Genomic DNA, 18,809 nt, shown 5'->3' with positions numbered 1-18,809 from the left:
AGATGGCACAAATCAGATGGAATCTCACCTTTGATGGGGATGAGAAGATTTTGGCAATCGTGGCTGGCTGCATGTTCAGAAGAAAAGTATCAGGGAAGAAATGGGTCCATGTTTGAACTTCCTCATCAATTCCTAGCAGGCAGATATCCTCACAGGGGCTGAATTGTTGGCAATCTGATCACTGAGGCCATGGAATAAGTGAGCTACAAATGCCCCTCCTGTTTAGGGGAGCACAGTGGAGTGAAACCAGTGCAACCTATGCTCTGCTGTAACCACACAAAGAGTGCTGTCTATCTAGCAGCTTTCTGGAAGAAAAGATGACATCTTTGGTGAGATCTTGTGGGAGCTATTAAATTTCCTGGCTTTTTTATTAAATTTGTTTGAAGGTCTGCTCTTCCAGGCTCTGCAGTTTGTGTGAATGGCCTAAGGCAGAGAAGTACCTGGAGAAGGGGAGAGCTCCAGAGCCCACATTTACCACTGGTTAAGAAAAGGGCTGCACTGACATCTGTCTGTGGTGATTCTTTGTCAAAACTCCTGCCCAAATGTGCATTGGTGAGCACAGGCTGGCAGGCTTACTTACACTTTTGCACTGCAGCATGGAGCAGAGAATCTGCATCAAAGAAGGCATTTATTTCCTTGTCTTGTTGCATTGGTATGAAAAAGAGATATTAAAAAGTGTCATAATAACAGCAGAGCAATGCAAATGCTGTAATTCTACGTTTAAAAGACAAAGGACATGTTATTAACAGAAAAAGTTAGACTGGATGAAATCATATGGCTTCAGCACACTTCCCTGTGATACCTCTGGGCTGAACCAGGCACACACCCAGATTTCCAATTGTGAAAATAGTGGCTATTTAAACAGCAGCAAATTATGTCTGAGTATTAAATATGCTTCATATTTTCTATGTGTTTATTGCAATGCAAAATTGTTATTAGTTCAGCTGGTTGAAATTTTCTATGGGGAACATTAATCTGGAAAAACAAAGTTCTGCAGAAGTTGACTCAGACTGTATGAAAACAAATTATTATTTTTTGAAAAAAATATATCCTAAGGAAACAATAAATACTTATTTTAGAAAATATCATATTTGTATGAAAAATACTGCTTGTTTTCTAGGTAGACATCTTACAGTGTCTAGAATCTATAAAATGATTATTTATTTTGCCTAACTGGAGGAAAGGAGCATTTAATGAGGAGTGGATTTAGTCCCAAAAGAGGCTGGCTCATTACAAATATTTTTACACCATTATGATGTTTTTTGAGACAATTTTTTCTGTAAAATAAATTGCAAATATAATTGTGTCCCCTTCACACAGCTTGTCAACAAAACCTTTCTAGGGCTAGTAAGAACTGCCCAGTTTCTGAGGTAAATATGGTTTGTGCTCAGGTTAATTCTGTATATGTGGTGTACCCTCAGAATTGTCTCTCTGCTGGAGTCTGGCCACCCTGGTCCTTCGTCTCTGGACTGGAAGCAGAATAAGGGTTTAGGCTTCTCCATCAGGGAAGAGATTTTTCTGTGTCTGTGTTTTCTCATAAGCCTTGACTTGCCATTATAAAATTTGTTTGGTCGCTTACATGTTTATTCATAAATTGGAGTAAGAAATTAAAATGGCCTATTCCCTTCTTTATAAGGCAGTAGTAAATTAACTCTACTCATATGCAAGAAAATGGTTGTTTGTCAGGGTAACACTAAAGCAGGTTACTCAAAATTAACACAAACTATATACAATTGAAAAAATGAAAGATTTTTGGATATATATTTTATTTGACAGTGGTTTAGAATATCATACAGTAAACAAGATTTCTGTAAAAGTTAATTTATCCATAGTGGTGCGTTTCATAAAAATAGTTGCTCACTTACAGCCTTTCTGTGACTATTAATACATGGAATTATATTTATAGAGATAGAGCTGTACAAGGTAAATTCACAGCTAACACTACACAGAAATATTATTTGGAATGGGGTTTAGATGATGTGCTGTCTTCACAGGTTATCGATTACAGCCGCATAAAGCAATTACTGCACAAGGAGTAGCTGTGAACTGTGCAAATTAGAGTTTATGCAAGCATAATCTCAACTGTTTTTCAGATTTCATTGTTTGCTTTCTTTATACATAAAAATAAGATACCGGGACGTGCATCTACACTACAGAAGCATTGTCCAAAATCAGATTCAATAAATTAATGGCAAATTATATTGGATTCTAGTTCAGGGGATAAAGATTTTTTTTCCCATTAAATAAGAGTTTTATAAACAGCTACATGGATTTGTGCTTTTTTAAAAATTATAAATGGATTTTTCTTTCTTAAAAAAAATGTTTGAAAGCTGCAAAATCCTTGACTTGAGGCTTTTCAAATAATTTGACAGGAAGAAACATGTCTATAAATTTCGCAGTCCAGTGCAATGTTTGAGACATACAGTAATGTGCTAATTTCTTGGAACAAAGCCAATCTCAATCTAGTTTTTCAGCAGAGCGTGTGAGGAACTAAGATTGCTAGTGAACAATAATTTTTAAATATGAATTTTTGACAGTACTTAGCTTTACAATTTTTTTTTAATTACCAATGTATTATTGCCCAGGATTTTGTTTTAATTTTGACAGACGAATAAGCATACGCACACTTACACAGACACACACACATCTGTTTGAAACAAGATAATGACTGATTGACTGAACTCGGAGTTATTTCCTGTGAAGGCAGACTGGAATGTTTACCTGGCACTTAAGGCTTAAAATTCAAAACAGACAAGCAAGAAAGATAAAAACAAAAAGAAGAAAAAAATGGCAAGAAGGAAAAAATGGTAAAATGGAAACCATTTTAAAAATGGAAAAATACTGAATTTACTGAATGAGGACACCGACAACTGTATTTCAGAAACCAGTCTAATTATTGTTGACGTGTGCCTGAAAGGCACCTGCTCTGCCAAACTGAGGGGATGAGAGGTGAGAGTGTCCTAAGGAAATGCGGATGGGTATGAAACATAGCACTGTTGATAAGTGACGCTATCATCTTCTGCAGGAAGGAAAGGCCTTTCCTTAAGGAAACTGCAGCTTTTTCTCTGTAGCACTCTTCCTTTCATTGCAAGGGCCTTGCAGATGCCTGGGGTTTGAGCCTGGCCAATTGGTTTGTGTGCTACCTCGCAGGACTTGGGGAACCTGTAATAAATCACTTTTGAGAATAATTTGCAAATACAACTCCACCTTAACTCCTTTCCAATGTACAGAAACATGGTTTGTTCACAAAAATGGCAGTAGAAATGGTATCACGGAAACTAATCCACTGGATTCCCCATTCCTCCCGCAGCACCCAGTGGACTATTCTACAGGGTACCACGTGGACTATCCCAAAGCGTTAACAGTGGAGACGTGTCATGGGTGTACAGTTCCGAACGATGCTTTAAAGAAACCCTTTAACCCCTGTCTAGATATGTCGAGAACAATTTATTTACAACATTTTAGCTCCATGAAAAGATCCTCTCTCGGTTTCAGCTTGCTCCGTGCAGTTTTATTTAAGGCGATGTTCCAGTTTGTGATTGCTCTAACTCGTTCCAGTTTCTTGATATAAAGTTTGAATGAAATCCAAGTCCTTCATGCAGTGGGAAAAAAATGCTAAAGCTACACTGCACTATCCTTCTCTGATGTACTGTCCTTCATATTGTTTTGGTTTCTTCCATAGCTGCCAAAGTCCCTAAAATGGAACTGGGACTTTAGGGTCGATTTTAAATCTCTGTGTTGACTATATGCTTTTGAACTTATTAGATACTGTGCACATTGTCATGGAATTACACACTAATGTTTTCATTCCTCAATGCTTTGTGTATATGTGTGATAGTTAAAATAAATTAAAACAAACCAATGTGAGACAAAAACTAAGAAGAATGTTCTGCGTCAGTTTGAGACAGTTAGAGGGCAACAGTCCCTTGCTTATCTGCTCATGGCAGAAGTACCAGACTTCAGGACACTCGGTAGCTTGTCTGAGCCAGGGATTTTCCATGGCCCTGGAGAGACCGTTGCCTTTCGAACTGTGGTGTTGGTGCTGCGAGTGCTAATGGAGTGGAGATGTCCCTTCCTGGGGAACTCGCTGGGTTTCCCATCAGGGTCCCTCTGGCTGTGGTCCATATCGCTTCCAGGCGAGCTGCAGCGGTTGCTACTGTATGTCTTGGTAGCTCCTGTATCGGTCTTGACATGGTCGGGTGCTGCAGCTGACTTCTCACTGGTGTTTGTGGATCTGTGGTCTTTTTTGCTAAGAGATCCTCCCCTCTTGCTTTCTGGCTTCCTCAGCCTCCCAAACTGTTCATCACTGGTTCCAGCACACACGTGCTCTCTTGCGCCAGCCTCGATCATAACGCTGTGTCCCACCACTTTGCTTTCTGAGGTGGGCCTGCCACCATCAGTGGTCTTATTTTTGCCTCCTGAATATCCTTTCCAAGAAACCTCTTCGTGCTTTGACCTGTCTACCTTTTTAGGACTTGCTGACCTTTCTCTTTGTTCTCCTAACCTTTTCTTTTTGTGACCGTTCATCGAAAGCTCCTTTGGTTTCCTTACATCGTGTTCCCTCTTGATATCCCATGTTGGCTCTGGGCTTATCTGGTGAGAAGGGTCAGAGGGTGGGGCTATGTGTGATGAAGATAATGGTGAGATTATGTCCTCGAGGGAAAGAGCTACTTCCGGCAGACCTGGGGAGGTGGCAGAGGGAGCACTCCAGGAGTTTGGTTCGTCTGTTTTAACAACAAAGAGAAGAGAGTTAAGGGCGTATTCAGCAGCGCAGACTGTATTGCATAGGCACATGCATTCTGAGCAACACTGATACCCAAACCATGTACCTGCCTTAAACCCCTCTGCTTCAGGTGAGGTGAAACTCCCTCGATTGTGGAACCAATAGGGAGAAAACCGAAAATAATCTCCCCACAAAAAAAAAAAAAAAAAAAAAAGAAAAAAAGAAAAAAAAAGTACAGGAGACACAAGAACCTCAAAGCTGGTAACTGCAAATGCTGGAAACCCCAGTATTTTTTTCACACAGATTCCACTTTCCTCTGCCTATGTTAAATTATTCTTAAAATAATAAAGGCACGTGCTCATGAAATCAAATAGCCTCTTTTGTAGCTGTATAATGGATTTCTTAGCTGGGCAATATCAGTGCTGTCTCTGAGGACAAATGAGAAGGACTTTCTGCCATCTATTAAACATGTCCCTACAAGCATATAATAATTGACAAGAATTTGTAGCTCAGATAAGGTCATCATTGAATTCTGTCTCATATTTTTTCTAAACAGATATAGTATTGTGGTGTTTATGGCCCCACAATTCTTACAGGGTACTTACACAGCTCTGCCTTTATATCACAGTGTCAGCTGCTGAGTCTCCTGGTTCTGCATTTTGAATTTCTCTTGGTTACTTAGCCTCAACACAATATGGTTGGTTTGTGCAGATCCTGTTTAAGTTAGCTAAATAAATGTCTCCTTTGCTGAATCACGATGATTTTCCTAATCCAAACCAGAATATTCTGGGATGCCTTTCTCTTACGTATACATCCTCATTTCTTTTGATTAACTTTCTGGCAGAAAACAAATCAACCATGATTAATGACAGCATGGCTCCCATTCTTACCCATCTACTTAGAGGTTAGAGAAATCACTGAACTTGGCTACTGTCATTCCCTATTTAGCACCATTTTAGTTAGGCTTTGAACAGTATGAGGAATAATCTGTCAGAGATGAAGGACTGTCTCAGGAATCCATGGAAACGAGATAGAACTTATGGCAAGAGCTGCATATTTTATGGGGGAGAAAATGCAGCCTTCTAGCTAAAAAACAAGCGTGGACTTCTTAAGGTCAGGACTAGTATCTGTCAGTGATATCAACTGCCCTTTAAAAAAGTAACATACATTTTTCTCAGTGCTATGGCTGCTTTCAAATTATCATGGAGACGAACATTGTCTCAAAAAATGGAATAGATTCTACTGCCCAGCCTGGGATCTGCAGCTTGCTTGACTAAAACAGCACTTTTAAGTTAATAGCTGGATTGAGTGATTGCTGTCTTGCAGATAAAAATAGGAGAGACAATAGTGAGGTGGGTGACGTAAAGGGAGGGAGCAGCACAGTTAGCTGAGGAGCTATTTATTTTCCCAGATGGTGTTTGTCATATGCTTTTGCATAATGAGCATATGTGTGGAGAGGATTAGCATTTGAGAGGGGTAGAAAGTACAAGTTCTGTGTAAGACAAATAAACATTGAGATGGGAATCTAAATGGGATGAGGGTCTCAACTGAATTTAGAAAAAAAAGAAATCACACTTTCTTACCCTCCAGTTAAGGGTGACTAATGTACCATCTGCTCCCAGCTTGGCACTCAGGCAAGAAAAAATAAGAGGAGGACTCGTGCATGTAGAGTGATCAGCTCCTAGAAGTTTGCCTACAAAAAGCATTGACTTTGATGGGCTTGTTCTTTACTTCTGTTCTTCTGCACCACCAGCCTGGTACAGGACCACAGCCTGTGCCTGATAGGGGAAGCAGAGATCCCACCCTGGCTTTTCTTCAATCTGAAATCCAGGGGATATTATTTTATTTAATACTTGAGCCAGGGGCCATGCACAGAGTCCAAATCACTAAAACTATCCTGGGACTCAGCATAAAGCTGCCTATGTGCACCAGCAAGTTACCTGAGTGAACTGAAGAAGCCACCCTGAACTTTGGAAAATTAAGTTTATGATTTTCATGGCATTGTCACTTCTACCCAGGGTAGAGGTGATGCCAAGGGTTGGACCAATGTATTTGTCTGAACTACAATCTTCTTTCCTAGTTGTCCATGAGATGTTTTTCACAGTTTTTCAGTGTCAGTGAAGAGAGAGCAGTGGGCCATTATCCAATCTCATGTTAGGCTGTGAGAGCTTCTGATTACAGAAATAGCTGGTTCCTTTGGGTAGTATCAGCTACACACCAGTAAAAACACCAAATAGCCTAGAGCAGAAAGATGCCTTCGGGTAACAAGATTGCCTCTGTGGAAAAGGTACTGCTATGCTCAAATCAGCTGCTTCTCCTCCAGGAGGACAAACCATTCAAAATCAAGGTGGCAAACATGTCGTGGCTCCTTTGAGGCAAAAAGGATAATATGGTACCAGCTATTTGTAGGATGCTCTGGAGAAGAGACCTGGAGGTTAGTGGCTGACTGCTTTATTGCCTGGAGATTACAGAATTTCTTCTATTTTCTTTTTGAAAAAACAATGTACTTCAACAAAAGTGAGCCAGAATATCTCTTACATCTACTGATATGCAAGCATAGGTGTCTATAAACTGGGACATGCCATATTACATGCATTACTGGATTTTATCTCTTCCCCAGAAATCCCTAAGTAAAAGACAGCTTGGCCTACCAAGTAAGAAAACTTGTAGCCACAGATTTTTAGGTTTGGCTGTGGGACAGCCCGAAGTGGGTCACTGGCTGCACTATGTTTAAAATACTTACAGGGAAGGCACCTATATATAATATAGGTTGTATTTCCAGTGGTTATGGAACAATGTTGTCATGGAATGAAACTATAATTAATATTCTTTGAAAATATAGCACTTGCAAGTAAGAAGAAAATTACTTTTTTTAAGGTTTAAGTACCATCAGTCTGAGACAGCCAAACCAAACCTAACCTGATTTTCTTTCAAATGAAATGCCATTATATAGAATGTCATCCTCAGCCTTGGTAGACGTTAATGTCAACAAGCCATTGTTGCAGTATGTCACTCGCTAGTGAGGAGAAACTCATGTCAGGGCATTGTAGCCAACTTCCCTCTAATATTTGAACATTGTGGAAAAGTGTAAAAATTACTAGAGTACAGCAAAGTGCAGGAATGTAAGTAATTTGTTGTTCAGAAAAAAACCCCCCTTTTAAAGAGCTGTGTTCAAGCCATAAGGGTTCATTTGGACTTGTTCAACCAGCACTAAAATGATTGCTTCTCCATAGCAAACATAAACAGGAGAAAAATGTAAAATTTTATCCTGCAGAGCAGTTAAACGAGTAATTTATTTTCATGATTATACTCAGTTTCTAGCTACATTTTTGAGAGAGGTATTAATACTTCTGAATACTTTTTATTCTGTTGGTCTAAGGCTTTTTATAAAACCTTTGAGTTAATTTGGAACATAACCTACTTTTACTGTCTGTTATTTCAACATATCTCAAAGCATTTTGTAAACATACTAAACCAGAGACAGAGCACTGATTTTACTTTTTTCTTCCTTCACCTCTGTGAGGAACAGAAAACAGTATTTGTTTAACAGAGCATGAACTACCAATGCCCAAACAACTTGCAAGCAGATGAGTAGAATGTTGCACTTTTGATTGGAGAGATTTAGGGACAGCGTAGTTTTGAACTTGTTTCTGACTTTGTCACCATTGTGAGAGAAATTGGTTTTCAAAAGTATTGCCTTCACTGAAGGCTAATAGATGCCTGCCTTCTTTCTTTGAAGGGAGAAAATCTCCCTTGACCTACTAATTTAGACAAGACAAATGAGCTGGGAGCAGCACTATAATCTGCCACTGTCATGGCATTTCATTTGATGTAATTCAGTAGGTGTTTACTGGGTGGCTCTTAGTTTCTACCAGCTACTGTAACACAAGTTGGTGGCACTTCTCCATGGGATGTGTAAGAATGACTCACCTACGACCAGCTTTGCATAACTCCCAGGCAAAGGAGTAAATTGCTAACTGAGTAAGAGCCACCACAGACACAAGACTGAGTGTGTGGGAGGACAAGTGGGAGATGAACACAGCCATTCTGGGGGAAGAGTGACACAGGGAAAACATCAGGAACAGAAGTTTTCTGTCTCAAGGTTTTTTTACTTGAGGTAGAGCTGCCACATACATGAATTGTTTGTTTTGCTCTGTCAGCTCTCACACATTCAGTGGAGTGGAAATGAGGGTACTGCTCTCATGAGTCTATTTGCTCCTGTCTGGACTGTTCTACCTGGATCCAGTGCTTGCTGATGGCTGAGCCATGAGAAAAAGAACCCTGGCTTTAGTCCTAATAGAGAGGAGAGCTCTGCCCATGGACCTCTGATTTGTGGCTAGGTTCTCTCTTAGCATCAAAATATTTTAGATAATTGTTTACTAATTTATAAAGGATGTGTGGTTTTTCATCAGATATAATTATCCATAAAGTACTAATATTAATTTATTGAATATGTTGTGGTAAGAGTAGAAATTACATCACATTTTATTACTTAAATACAATAAAATCTCAAAGCCTTTTTAATTTTCAAATTATATGAAAAATGTACAATATATTAAGGCTTTGGACACTTTCATTAGTCTGGATGAAGTGTTTTCTGAAATGTCTTAGCAGCTGTTCTCATATCTTCCCAGAATTATTTTCCTAGGGAATCAAAAAGGATTTGATTGAATAAAAATATGGTGATTTATTTTTTCCCCCCACTTTTTTTTGTCTGCAATTATGTATTGCCAGGAGGTGGCAAGTAGTTCTTACAGATACTGCTAATAACAAAAATGGGACAAATTGTCCCCTGGTGAGTATCCACTAATGTTGGCAGTGCTACACCAGGAGTGCTTTTGGGTCTTTCTCATTATAGCTTGACATGTCTTTGATGTTCCTGATTGCATTGGTCTCCTGAAGCTTTTCTTTAACACTCTCTAAGGAGGGATATTTCAGAATATATAAAGAATCTTTAATCTTTTATCCTGACACTTCCACAACCCAAACACGCAGCACCCTTTGTCTCCTGAAATAAATGATTCTCTGAAGATTTCATGGTTAGAAAAGCTCTTGGTACTTTCTGTTCAGCTATGAGCCTTATGGAAATGTGACACAATATGCCACCCTTTCCCCTGGCTTCTCAGAAAGTGAGTGGCAATGGGCTCTGCCCCCACCTTACGGCTTGCCTGTACTTCCAGCTACAAATGGTAATCCCTGTTAATTATTCAATATGCTATGCAAATGTTTTCTCACAAATTGCACTTTTCTTGGCTTAAAATTACACTTCCCTTGTCTCCCCTTCCACTGAACTTATCCACATTCAGATCCCTGAACACCAGTAGCCCTGGAAGCAAACACCAATGGGTTTAGGTGTCCTCTGCTGGGACATGGCACTTCCTTGGGTCAGTCACTGTGGGCACATCCAGGTGGGATACCCTTCCATCATTAGTACTGCTCTTATGCTTTACAAAGTATGATGGCAGTGTGCTATGGGTGCAAAATGTTAATTCTGTGTATAGGAATTAGATACATGCCATATACATTTATAAAAGTAAACCCAGGTTATACTTGGCTATTTTTGTATATGAACTACTTCTCCTTTCTCACACATGCAGCTGAGTGATCAGCTTAGTATTTTGAAGACTTGTTTCTGGTACAATGAAAACTTAATCTAATTTTCTATCTTAATGTAGCCATATTTGTTATATCCATTTGCCTGTTTGTACTCAACAATGTCATGGTGACTCTGAATGTTTAGAGTACCTTATAAATATAACTTTAAATGTTGCTTTGCTCAAGAATGGAACTTTCTACATTTTAATAATTAGTTCTTTGGCTTCAGACATTTGTTTTTCCAAAGTTTGAGGATGGTTGCTCAGGGTAACCAGAGTTATTTTACAAGTCACAAAAGATTACAGGAAAACAAACATGCATCTGAACCCTGACATCTTTCACTTATAAATTTTGTGCTTGGTATTATCAAAAGAGCAGAATGATTAATTAAGAAAGACTGATATTTGTGGTATGAAACAATGCCAGACCTAGTTTTTCTGTCCCCAAAATCATTGTGCATTTTTGTTTCTGTCACTGGTCTAATACTGGAAAAAGTGGCCACTATTCCTATTACATGGAGCTACTGGTGCCATGACTCATGCAGGTGTTCACAAGAACTGAAGAGATATGAATGTAAGTGTAGTGTAAGTGATGAACACTCAATCTCTTCTATAAACTTGAAAGGTTTAATTTTACATCCAGAAAATTCATCCACTGACCTATTCCAATGCTGGGAAGCACAGCTCTACATCCTGCTTGGCTCAGCTCCAAGTGCCATTGACACTCAGATGCCCTATTCTTTTCATGTTCCTGGTCATTACTGATGAGCAAACATTTAGTTCCTTTAGGTTGAGTATATCCATCTTCTATTGTATACTTTACCTAAGTATTAAATGGAAGATGCCCTAAATATTTTTTCAGCAGACACAGTGTTCATAAAGTTCTTACAAGGACCATTTAATGAGACCTTGAATGATTTCATCTCAGGTAAAATTCACTTTCATCACCTTTTCTGTACTCTGCTTAGGGGTTTGTTAGAGAAGTGCTTTCATGTTCTGAGATCTAATTTTAGAATTATTGCAACACTTCAGAAAGAGCAGATTGTTAGTTATGCTTGGAAGACCAAATCTACAGAAGCTCAGGAGATGATCTTACTTTGTGTTGGAGCTAAGGGAACAGACAGAAAGGGAAAATTTAAACTTCAGTAAGAGAGGGGAAAACTGTATATTGCAAGGAAAAAAGTTAAAAATTTATTTATGAAAATGCTGCACGTTTTCTTGAAACAAGAAAGCCACACACATTGATTTGTGTGTGCTTTAATCTGTAGCAAGCACTATCTATGTATGAAATCACTTTTCAATTTCTTATGTAAGGTAGTCTTTAAATATGGTTAACAAAGAACCATGGGAAGCAACTGATCTGACTTCCTATTATTATTCTGCACTGGTTTTGATCCTACATTATTATGATTATGATCCCAGGGCATCATCAGTAAATCCCTTTCCCTGAGTTAGTTCTTTAATTATGGCACTGTTTCACCAGCATTTTACTGTCCTTACCACTTGAGATAATAATTTAATTGCTTCATATAGTCAAAGAGAGTGGTGTCTCAAAAGAGAGAGACCTGGAATAGAGACCTCAAAAGAGAGAGACCTCTGGAAATAGATGTCTGCTCTTCTGTTGAACATGCACACAACCAAAGCTGGGGAGTTCCTTACAGGAAACCCTTTTGGGGGCTGTGGATCAAAGCTGAGTGATGAACACAGAGATCTACACCCATCACCCCACATCAGGTCCTTTTTAGAAAACACAGGCCACTGCAAGTAAGTGGCCTGAGACCTTTCAGGCTGACACAGGAGATAACTAATGAATTCAGAAACACTCAGACTTTCTGCCATGGAGAGCAGGTGGCCTGGATTGTCTTGGATATCTTGGGGTGCTGCTTTAGCCCTTTTCTGGTTACTCTGCCATTGTTCACCCCTTAAATATAAATCACATCCATAAACAATTCATTTTGATTTTGTAATAGTGCCTAAGCTCTGCATCATTTGGCTCTCTCCAACATCACTCACATCTTACAACAGGGTTGAGACTTTAACACTGCTCTTACAATAGCAAGAATAAAAAAGAATCATTATTCTATGAAAAAAAAAAAAAATCTATCCAAAGCACAGAATAGGAGAGGGGAAAAAATAAGGAGCCACACCTACAATCAGGTTGTATTTCAGAAACAGGTAAATTAATGTGGTAAATCAGTTTACTAATTTACTGTAATAGACTTCTGGCTATAAATTTTCAGGCCAGATGTTATGGGTACAAAGTTTACCTCTCATTCCAAGACCCAGTTTAGTTTATTCTGTAGATATGATTCTAATAAACAGTCCTATCAATTAAATATTTTAATCATCATGATCACCAATCAGAGTGAACTTGGTGTGAGAGACTGGAATGTTAATGGTTAATGGCTCAAACAATTGTCCATTTCCAAAAGCAGCTGGTGCTTTGCTGAGGATGTGCAAGGTCACAGCCCAGGAGCAAAGCAGGTGTGCAAAACTTTTATTTAAGGAAAAACTGGGTTTTGAGCCAGATAGGAGAAGAGGCTGATAAGAAGCAGATCCTGTGAGATGGGATTATACTTTTTATCATGCCAATGTCCACCCTTACACAACTGGCTCATCTGTAAACCCCTCTGGGAAGGTATCAGGACATTCACATTATTCAGCCCTTCTGATGGGGCATAACTGGCTCAGCTACAATGACATGAGAGGCAGCTGTCATGTCTTAGAACCAACCTTCCTTCCTTCCTTCCTTCCTTCCTTCCTTAATAATAATAATATGCTTTTATATTGTTATATTACTATAGGTAATAATAACCAAGATGGCTACATACCTGCTTTCCATTTCAACCAAATGGTTCTAAAATAAACCATATATATATATATATATATATATAAATAAAAATCATTCAGTGTTCCTTCACTCTATTCTCCCCAAGGGATCTATTAACAAGAACTGCAGTTACTCTTGCCTCCAGGGACAGGCTGTAACCCTTGGTAAATTAGATTTTTCCTTGAATCAGCTTAATCCATCTGCATAAATGTGGCAGGACTACTAATACTGAAGGAGCCAAAGTGAAGAGCAGCAGCCTGTGTGGGGCTTTTACCCTCCACAGGAAGCTCCTCTCTGTGATGTCAATATTAAGTGTGTGGACAGCTTAAGTACCAGTCTTGAGTGATGCTGCTCTAACCACACATTATTATTCAATAGGTCCTCCAGGTGGTTTGGTGCCCTTTCTGAAGTGCTGAGCATCTCACATATTTTCCAGATCAGAGCTACTCAGGCAATACTCAGCCTGTCAATAGAGAAGGTTTTATTTTTTCCTGTGTGGTCAGGCAGCAGAGTAGTACTGGAGAAACCTCAGCAGTTTTCTCCCAGAGCTCTGCTGGAGCTGGAAAAACTACATTGGAAGTTACTGTATAATTAAAAAAGATAATGACTTTCAAATTAGTTTTTATTAATAGAATTAAGCCACATTAAGTCATAAAAGGTGTTCATAAATATGTTAATAAAATGTGTGGTATTAATGAAAAACATTCTACAGAGACTGAATAATTTAAGAGTTGGATATTACACACTTAATTAAAGTTAAATATTAAAATTATGAATTATCACAGCTAAAATGGGTGTTAACAGTAGGCATCACATTCAGTCAGGTCAACAAATAGCTGTTGTTATTATTAAAAGCATGTAGATAATAAATAAAATTTACTTAATAAGCGAGGAGCATTTTGACTGTGTATGAAATGCTCCTAGAAAGTTGTTTCTGGTAGGCAATGAGGTTCTCACTCTGTGAGTGAGAGCAGGATCTTAAGCAAAACACTTGGCTTGAACTCAGTCACAAAGCTCATGAATAAGTAGTCCTGCTGTGCTTAGGGTAGAAGCTGCAGAAGCAGTTTAGTGTCTCTTCAGCAAACTCTTTTCAGACTGGGGGTTTTTAGGCAATGAGGGTGCAGAGCTGACTCTGGCACCACGCCTGCTGTCAGGGCTGTTGTAGCATCTGATTTTCTGAAAACTCTATGATGAGATGGAAGTGCATGAATAAATTATTTTTACACTGTAATATTCAGCTCCTAATAAGTAAACACAAAGTACATGTTGTTAGAAAATCCAGATGTTCAAAATTCTGGGTTGCATATCTGTGTTGCTTGCTCAGCAAAATTCAGCACTCTCTGTGGTCATGTTTGTCAAGCATTGGTTGGAGATGACCTCATATCATCAAAGTCAAAGTAAAAAACCCTCACATTTCTTTTCTTTTTTTTTTCTTTTTTTTCCCCCCAAGCTAGGAATAAGGAGCCCTAAGAAATCTGACAGAAGGCATGACCTCTGCTAACCTTTTCCTGTGGCTGGGCCACAAAGCATCAGCCAGGAGCTGCACCATGGGATGCTGGAGTGAGGACAGAGGCAGGACCTGCAGTTCCCTCTCTGGACAGAGCTTGCCTTTGCCTCCCTAATGCTTGGAATAACAGTTCTTTGTGTCACTCTCTGTGTGATCAATGACACTCATCATATTTCTGATGCCAATGAGGAGAGATCATGAGAAGCCTTGTTAGCTTAACTTAGTCTTGAACATCACAGAGTCAGGCCACTGGCAAGGCTCTTTGACACAGGATACAGCATCTAGGAATATTCCCGTGTGCCTTCACACTGCTCCCTTTGGTCCCTAGCTCCCTGTGGCAAGGATGCCATCACAGATACGTGGGGAAAGTAACTCTGAGTAGGAACAAGTTGCAGTGATGCAGTCTCGTTATTAATTGGGGGCCTGTGGCAAATGAGAGATGTGAGATGAGCAGCAGGAGAGGGATTTTCTGGGATATTGTGCTGCAGCAGCAGAAGACTGGACTTAGTCCTACGGCAAACTGCAGAGACACAGTGAGTGTTACTGAATTCCTATTTTACCTACTTATCTGGATTCCATGAGGAAAGCAAACACTGATGTTGTGGAGACAGAGGGATGGCTGTGTTCTCTCAGGTTCTGTATTTTGGGTACTTATCTTCCAGTATTGTCAAGTGGATGGAAATACAGGGAGCCATGAAAACAAGTGTTATAAAGAGATTTGTGGGTGGAGCTTTGCCCTTCTTTGGGAAGTCTGCCTGCCAGTTTATGTGAACCAAAACCGGGATAATGCTTGTTCATCTGTTTTATTCACTGTAGTTTAGCTGTAATTATCTACACTTTACACCATATTAGTAAATCTACTCCAGAATATTATATTAAAATAATGAAGCTTTAATTAAAAGACAACTTGCTCAACAACCTTATTAATAAATCTTTGCTCAGATATGGGGGACACTGCCAATTTTGGTGTGGATTAGCAAGGTTCTGCTTTAGTAATAATACTGAGTAGTCAACTAGGAATTTTAATCTTTAAAGTGCTTCTCAAGCATTAAATAATTAATCCCCATAACACTCCCATGAGATAGGTAAGTAAATATTTCTATCCCTGCTGTACAGATGGGGGAAGCCTGGGTTAGACTATTGAGCTAGACTGGCCTGAATCCACTGGGAGTGTAATTGCCAAAGCAATGTTTAGGACTCGGTATTTTTGCATTTAAAAAGTGAGGTATTGCCTTCCTGGAAGCTTAAAGGCAATGCCAGAAAACTGAAAGTGTCATCTCATGTGTTCCTCTTTCTTTCAAGACTGTTTTATATTTCTATATCAAGGGATAAAGGTCTGCATATCTTTTGAAACAGAAATTTTCTATAAGACAGAAATAACTATATGCACCCACTTGTACAAACACATCCACTGTTATTTAATAGAAGGATGTTCTACTTTTCTGCCAGCTGCTACATATTTATTAAATACTAAAGACATGTTTGTAAAGCAGGTTTTAATATTAATTTTTGCCCTTGATTAGTTTTTCTACCCATAGCAATAAAACATTCTAGAACTTTTGGGAGCCCATATTCAAATTGCCTGATGGTTTTAGACCAATTTTATTAACCAGTATATTGGTTCATTTAGTTAGTCTTTTTTTTTTTCTTTTTACACACCACAGGTTCCTGAAATTAAGTTGGTATTGCTAGAAATAAGAAGGTGGTATTGGAAACGCAGCAGGAATATGAATGAATGTTTGCAGTTCCACCAAGGTGGTCACAGGCAGAAAGGGCACTTTTCCAAAATGACTATTGATTTTTGCACTCACACCAGATAAATGATATATGAGGTAGTTCAAGTTTCAAATAACATCCAACCTCAGGTCTGGAGATTTATAAAATGAGCATTAAAAATGAGATGAACTGGATTATCTGATCACTACTCTGAACAGATGTGAGTATCTGGCTTCAAAGTACAGGCCAAGGTGCTTTAGCCATTTATTAGATAAATGTAAAAGTTTCAGACATTTTAATAGAACTAGAAAAATCAGTTTGTAGCAGACTACAAACTGGCATCTTCTGAAGGATATAACTGTATTCAAACAATCACCCCACAGTATAAGCTCCCAGTTTTTAATCTATTTTTTCCAAATATAAATGCACTGGTCACTAGTAAGGGCTACAAAACCCATGGTGCAAGGAAGCACAGGCAGGTACCACTTGATCTGGAGGTACCTTTCAAACCACCTGCATCTCTCCTGTGCTGTGTCTTAGTTCCAGTCAGGCTGCTGATCATCTTCCAGGAATGATTATTTATACAAAAGGGAAAAAAATTCTTCATGTGAGATGAGGTCTCAAAATAGACTGCTCTATGACGTTATGGTAGGGCCTCTCCTAAGGCATACTAGAATGGTCACTTTTTCTGTTCTGCTTCAGGAAATTTGACTCCTTACTCAGGGAACTAATGAGTGGTAGCACAGACACATTTTTGGTTTGGATAAGCCCCATAAAAATGGGCTCTTTAGGAAAATTCTTCCCCTCCAAACTCTTTCATTAAAAATACCTGAAATGAAGACATTTTATAAAAAAACATATTTTCATTTGACATGACATTATTTTTTTATCAAGCAAGTATTTCAGTTTTGGTGTTGAACAGAACTGAAGTTCTTTTGATTTTCTGGATACATTATACTGAGAAAAAAATTCTGTTGCAACACTTCCTGCAAAATAAATGAAAACCATTCACAGCTGGGTGACTGCAAAACTGATTTTAGCTATATTTATAGAGTATTTACATTTCTACTTATTTCAGAAAAAATATTTATTTCCTGTGTATGTTTTTCTGTAGGAGGAAAAATAAAGATGATGCCCAGAATGTTGAGGGTATAAATATGTAGAATTTGTGTTGGAACTGCAGTTCATTGAGCTGAACACTGGGACTTGTAAAATAGCCTTAATTCCAGCCTGGATATCTAACCTCTAACCTCTATCTAACCTCTCTGAGCTATGTTCAGTGAAGAACTAAACAGAGGTGAGGTGAGAATACAAGGAGTGGTGGAATCAACATTTCTATATGATTCAGGAACTTTGCAGCTGGGAGGTCTCTGATGATGACACACACACTTGAAATACATGGGAACATTTCCAAATAGCCTCTAGATGTGTCCAGCTCTGCAGCAGCAAAGCATATGATGTGTCTGTGTTCAAAAAAAATCTTATTTATCAACTCAGACTGGAAATAAACTCTAACTGGAAACACATTTGTTAGATTACCTGGATCTGCATGCACAAGACTGATAACTTAAGCCCAGTTTAGTGCCTGGTTGCTAGGGGCAGAAATTCTGTGAGCATCACACTGGAGGAGCTGCTTGAAGCTCAAAGGCTGGAAGAACATCTCTGGATATTGCTCTCTTTCTATTTCCAGTCTGTCTGCTTCAGTGTGTGAGACTGTCCTTATAACTGTAGCAAATGTACTGCACTGTGCAAAGTCAGCAGCAGACAGAGCTGGATGCATCTGGACACTGCTGTGCTTTTTGTGTGATGACAGCAATCAATAGGAAAATAGAAAAAAATAAATTTTTCTTTGCTTTCCAGGTATCATATATGGGCCCTGACTCTGTGTTACAAATTGGATGTATCCGAACAATCTGTGCAGTTGGATCTGATTCTCTGAAGAAAATTGCTGGAAATCGAGAGCAAAGAGCTTTGTGTAAATTCAGCATAACTACAGGGTTTTATAAATGACTATTGCTTTACAGCACATTTCAAAATGTGTTCAATTTTACATTTCTTATTTATTTAAGAGACTGCATATAAATAGTGTTTGAGCTCAGCACCTAACTTCCACCTTCATATTGTTAATATTTTTGCAAGCCAAGTGCCATAAAAATGAGGAAAATTACAGGTTATGCTCAGAAGTTCAAGATTTTCTACCTAAAAAGTAATATTCAGAAGATAAATTTTCGTCATGAGAAAAAGTGGAAATATAGCAGACCTATGCACTAGCAGCAGTATAACATGCAAAACTCATTATTTAGGATATTAAAATACATTTGTAGAATGCATAGCTGCTGTGATGTCTTAGATAATCAGTTATGGAAGAAAAGTTGAATACTGTAGAAACTATTAAAGTGAGCTAGCATGTAAGAAGAAGTTGGAAAATACTCTCTAAAC

At 38.7% G+C, this 18,809-nt stretch overlaps 1 protein-coding gene across 12 annotated transcripts in view; it reads right to left on the bottom strand.

The window, feature by feature from the left end:
- Positions 1–1,755: 1,755 nt before the first annotated feature.
- Positions 1,756–18,809, bottom strand: part of MAGI2 (membrane associated guanylate kinase, WW and PDZ domain containing 2) — a 702,519-nt gene continuing 685,465 nt past the window's right edge. For 8 of the 12 annotated variants that reach the window (XM_039723674.1, XM_039723678.1, XM_039723676.1 and 5 more), the window contains one exon: positions 1,756–4,724. In XM_039723674.1, coding sequence (XP_039579608.1) covers positions 3,931–4,724 — 794 coding nt within the window. In that variant the 3' untranslated portion in view covers positions 1,756–3,930. The remainder of the gene's footprint in view (positions 4,725–18,809) is intronic. The other 4 variants (XM_039723682.1, XM_039723685.1, XM_039723686.1 and 1 more) reach the window with 2 other exon arrangements.

The sequence above is a fragment of the Passer montanus genome, unplaced genomic scaffold (genome assembly GCF_014805655.1).
Source record: "Passer montanus isolate IOZ18808 unplaced genomic scaffold, ASM1480565v1 scaffold50, whole genome shotgun sequence".
Taxonomy (NCBI): Eukaryota; Metazoa; Chordata; class Aves; order Passeriformes; family Passeridae; genus Passer; species Passer montanus.
This window is presented reverse-complemented; position numbering and strand designations above follow the sequence as displayed.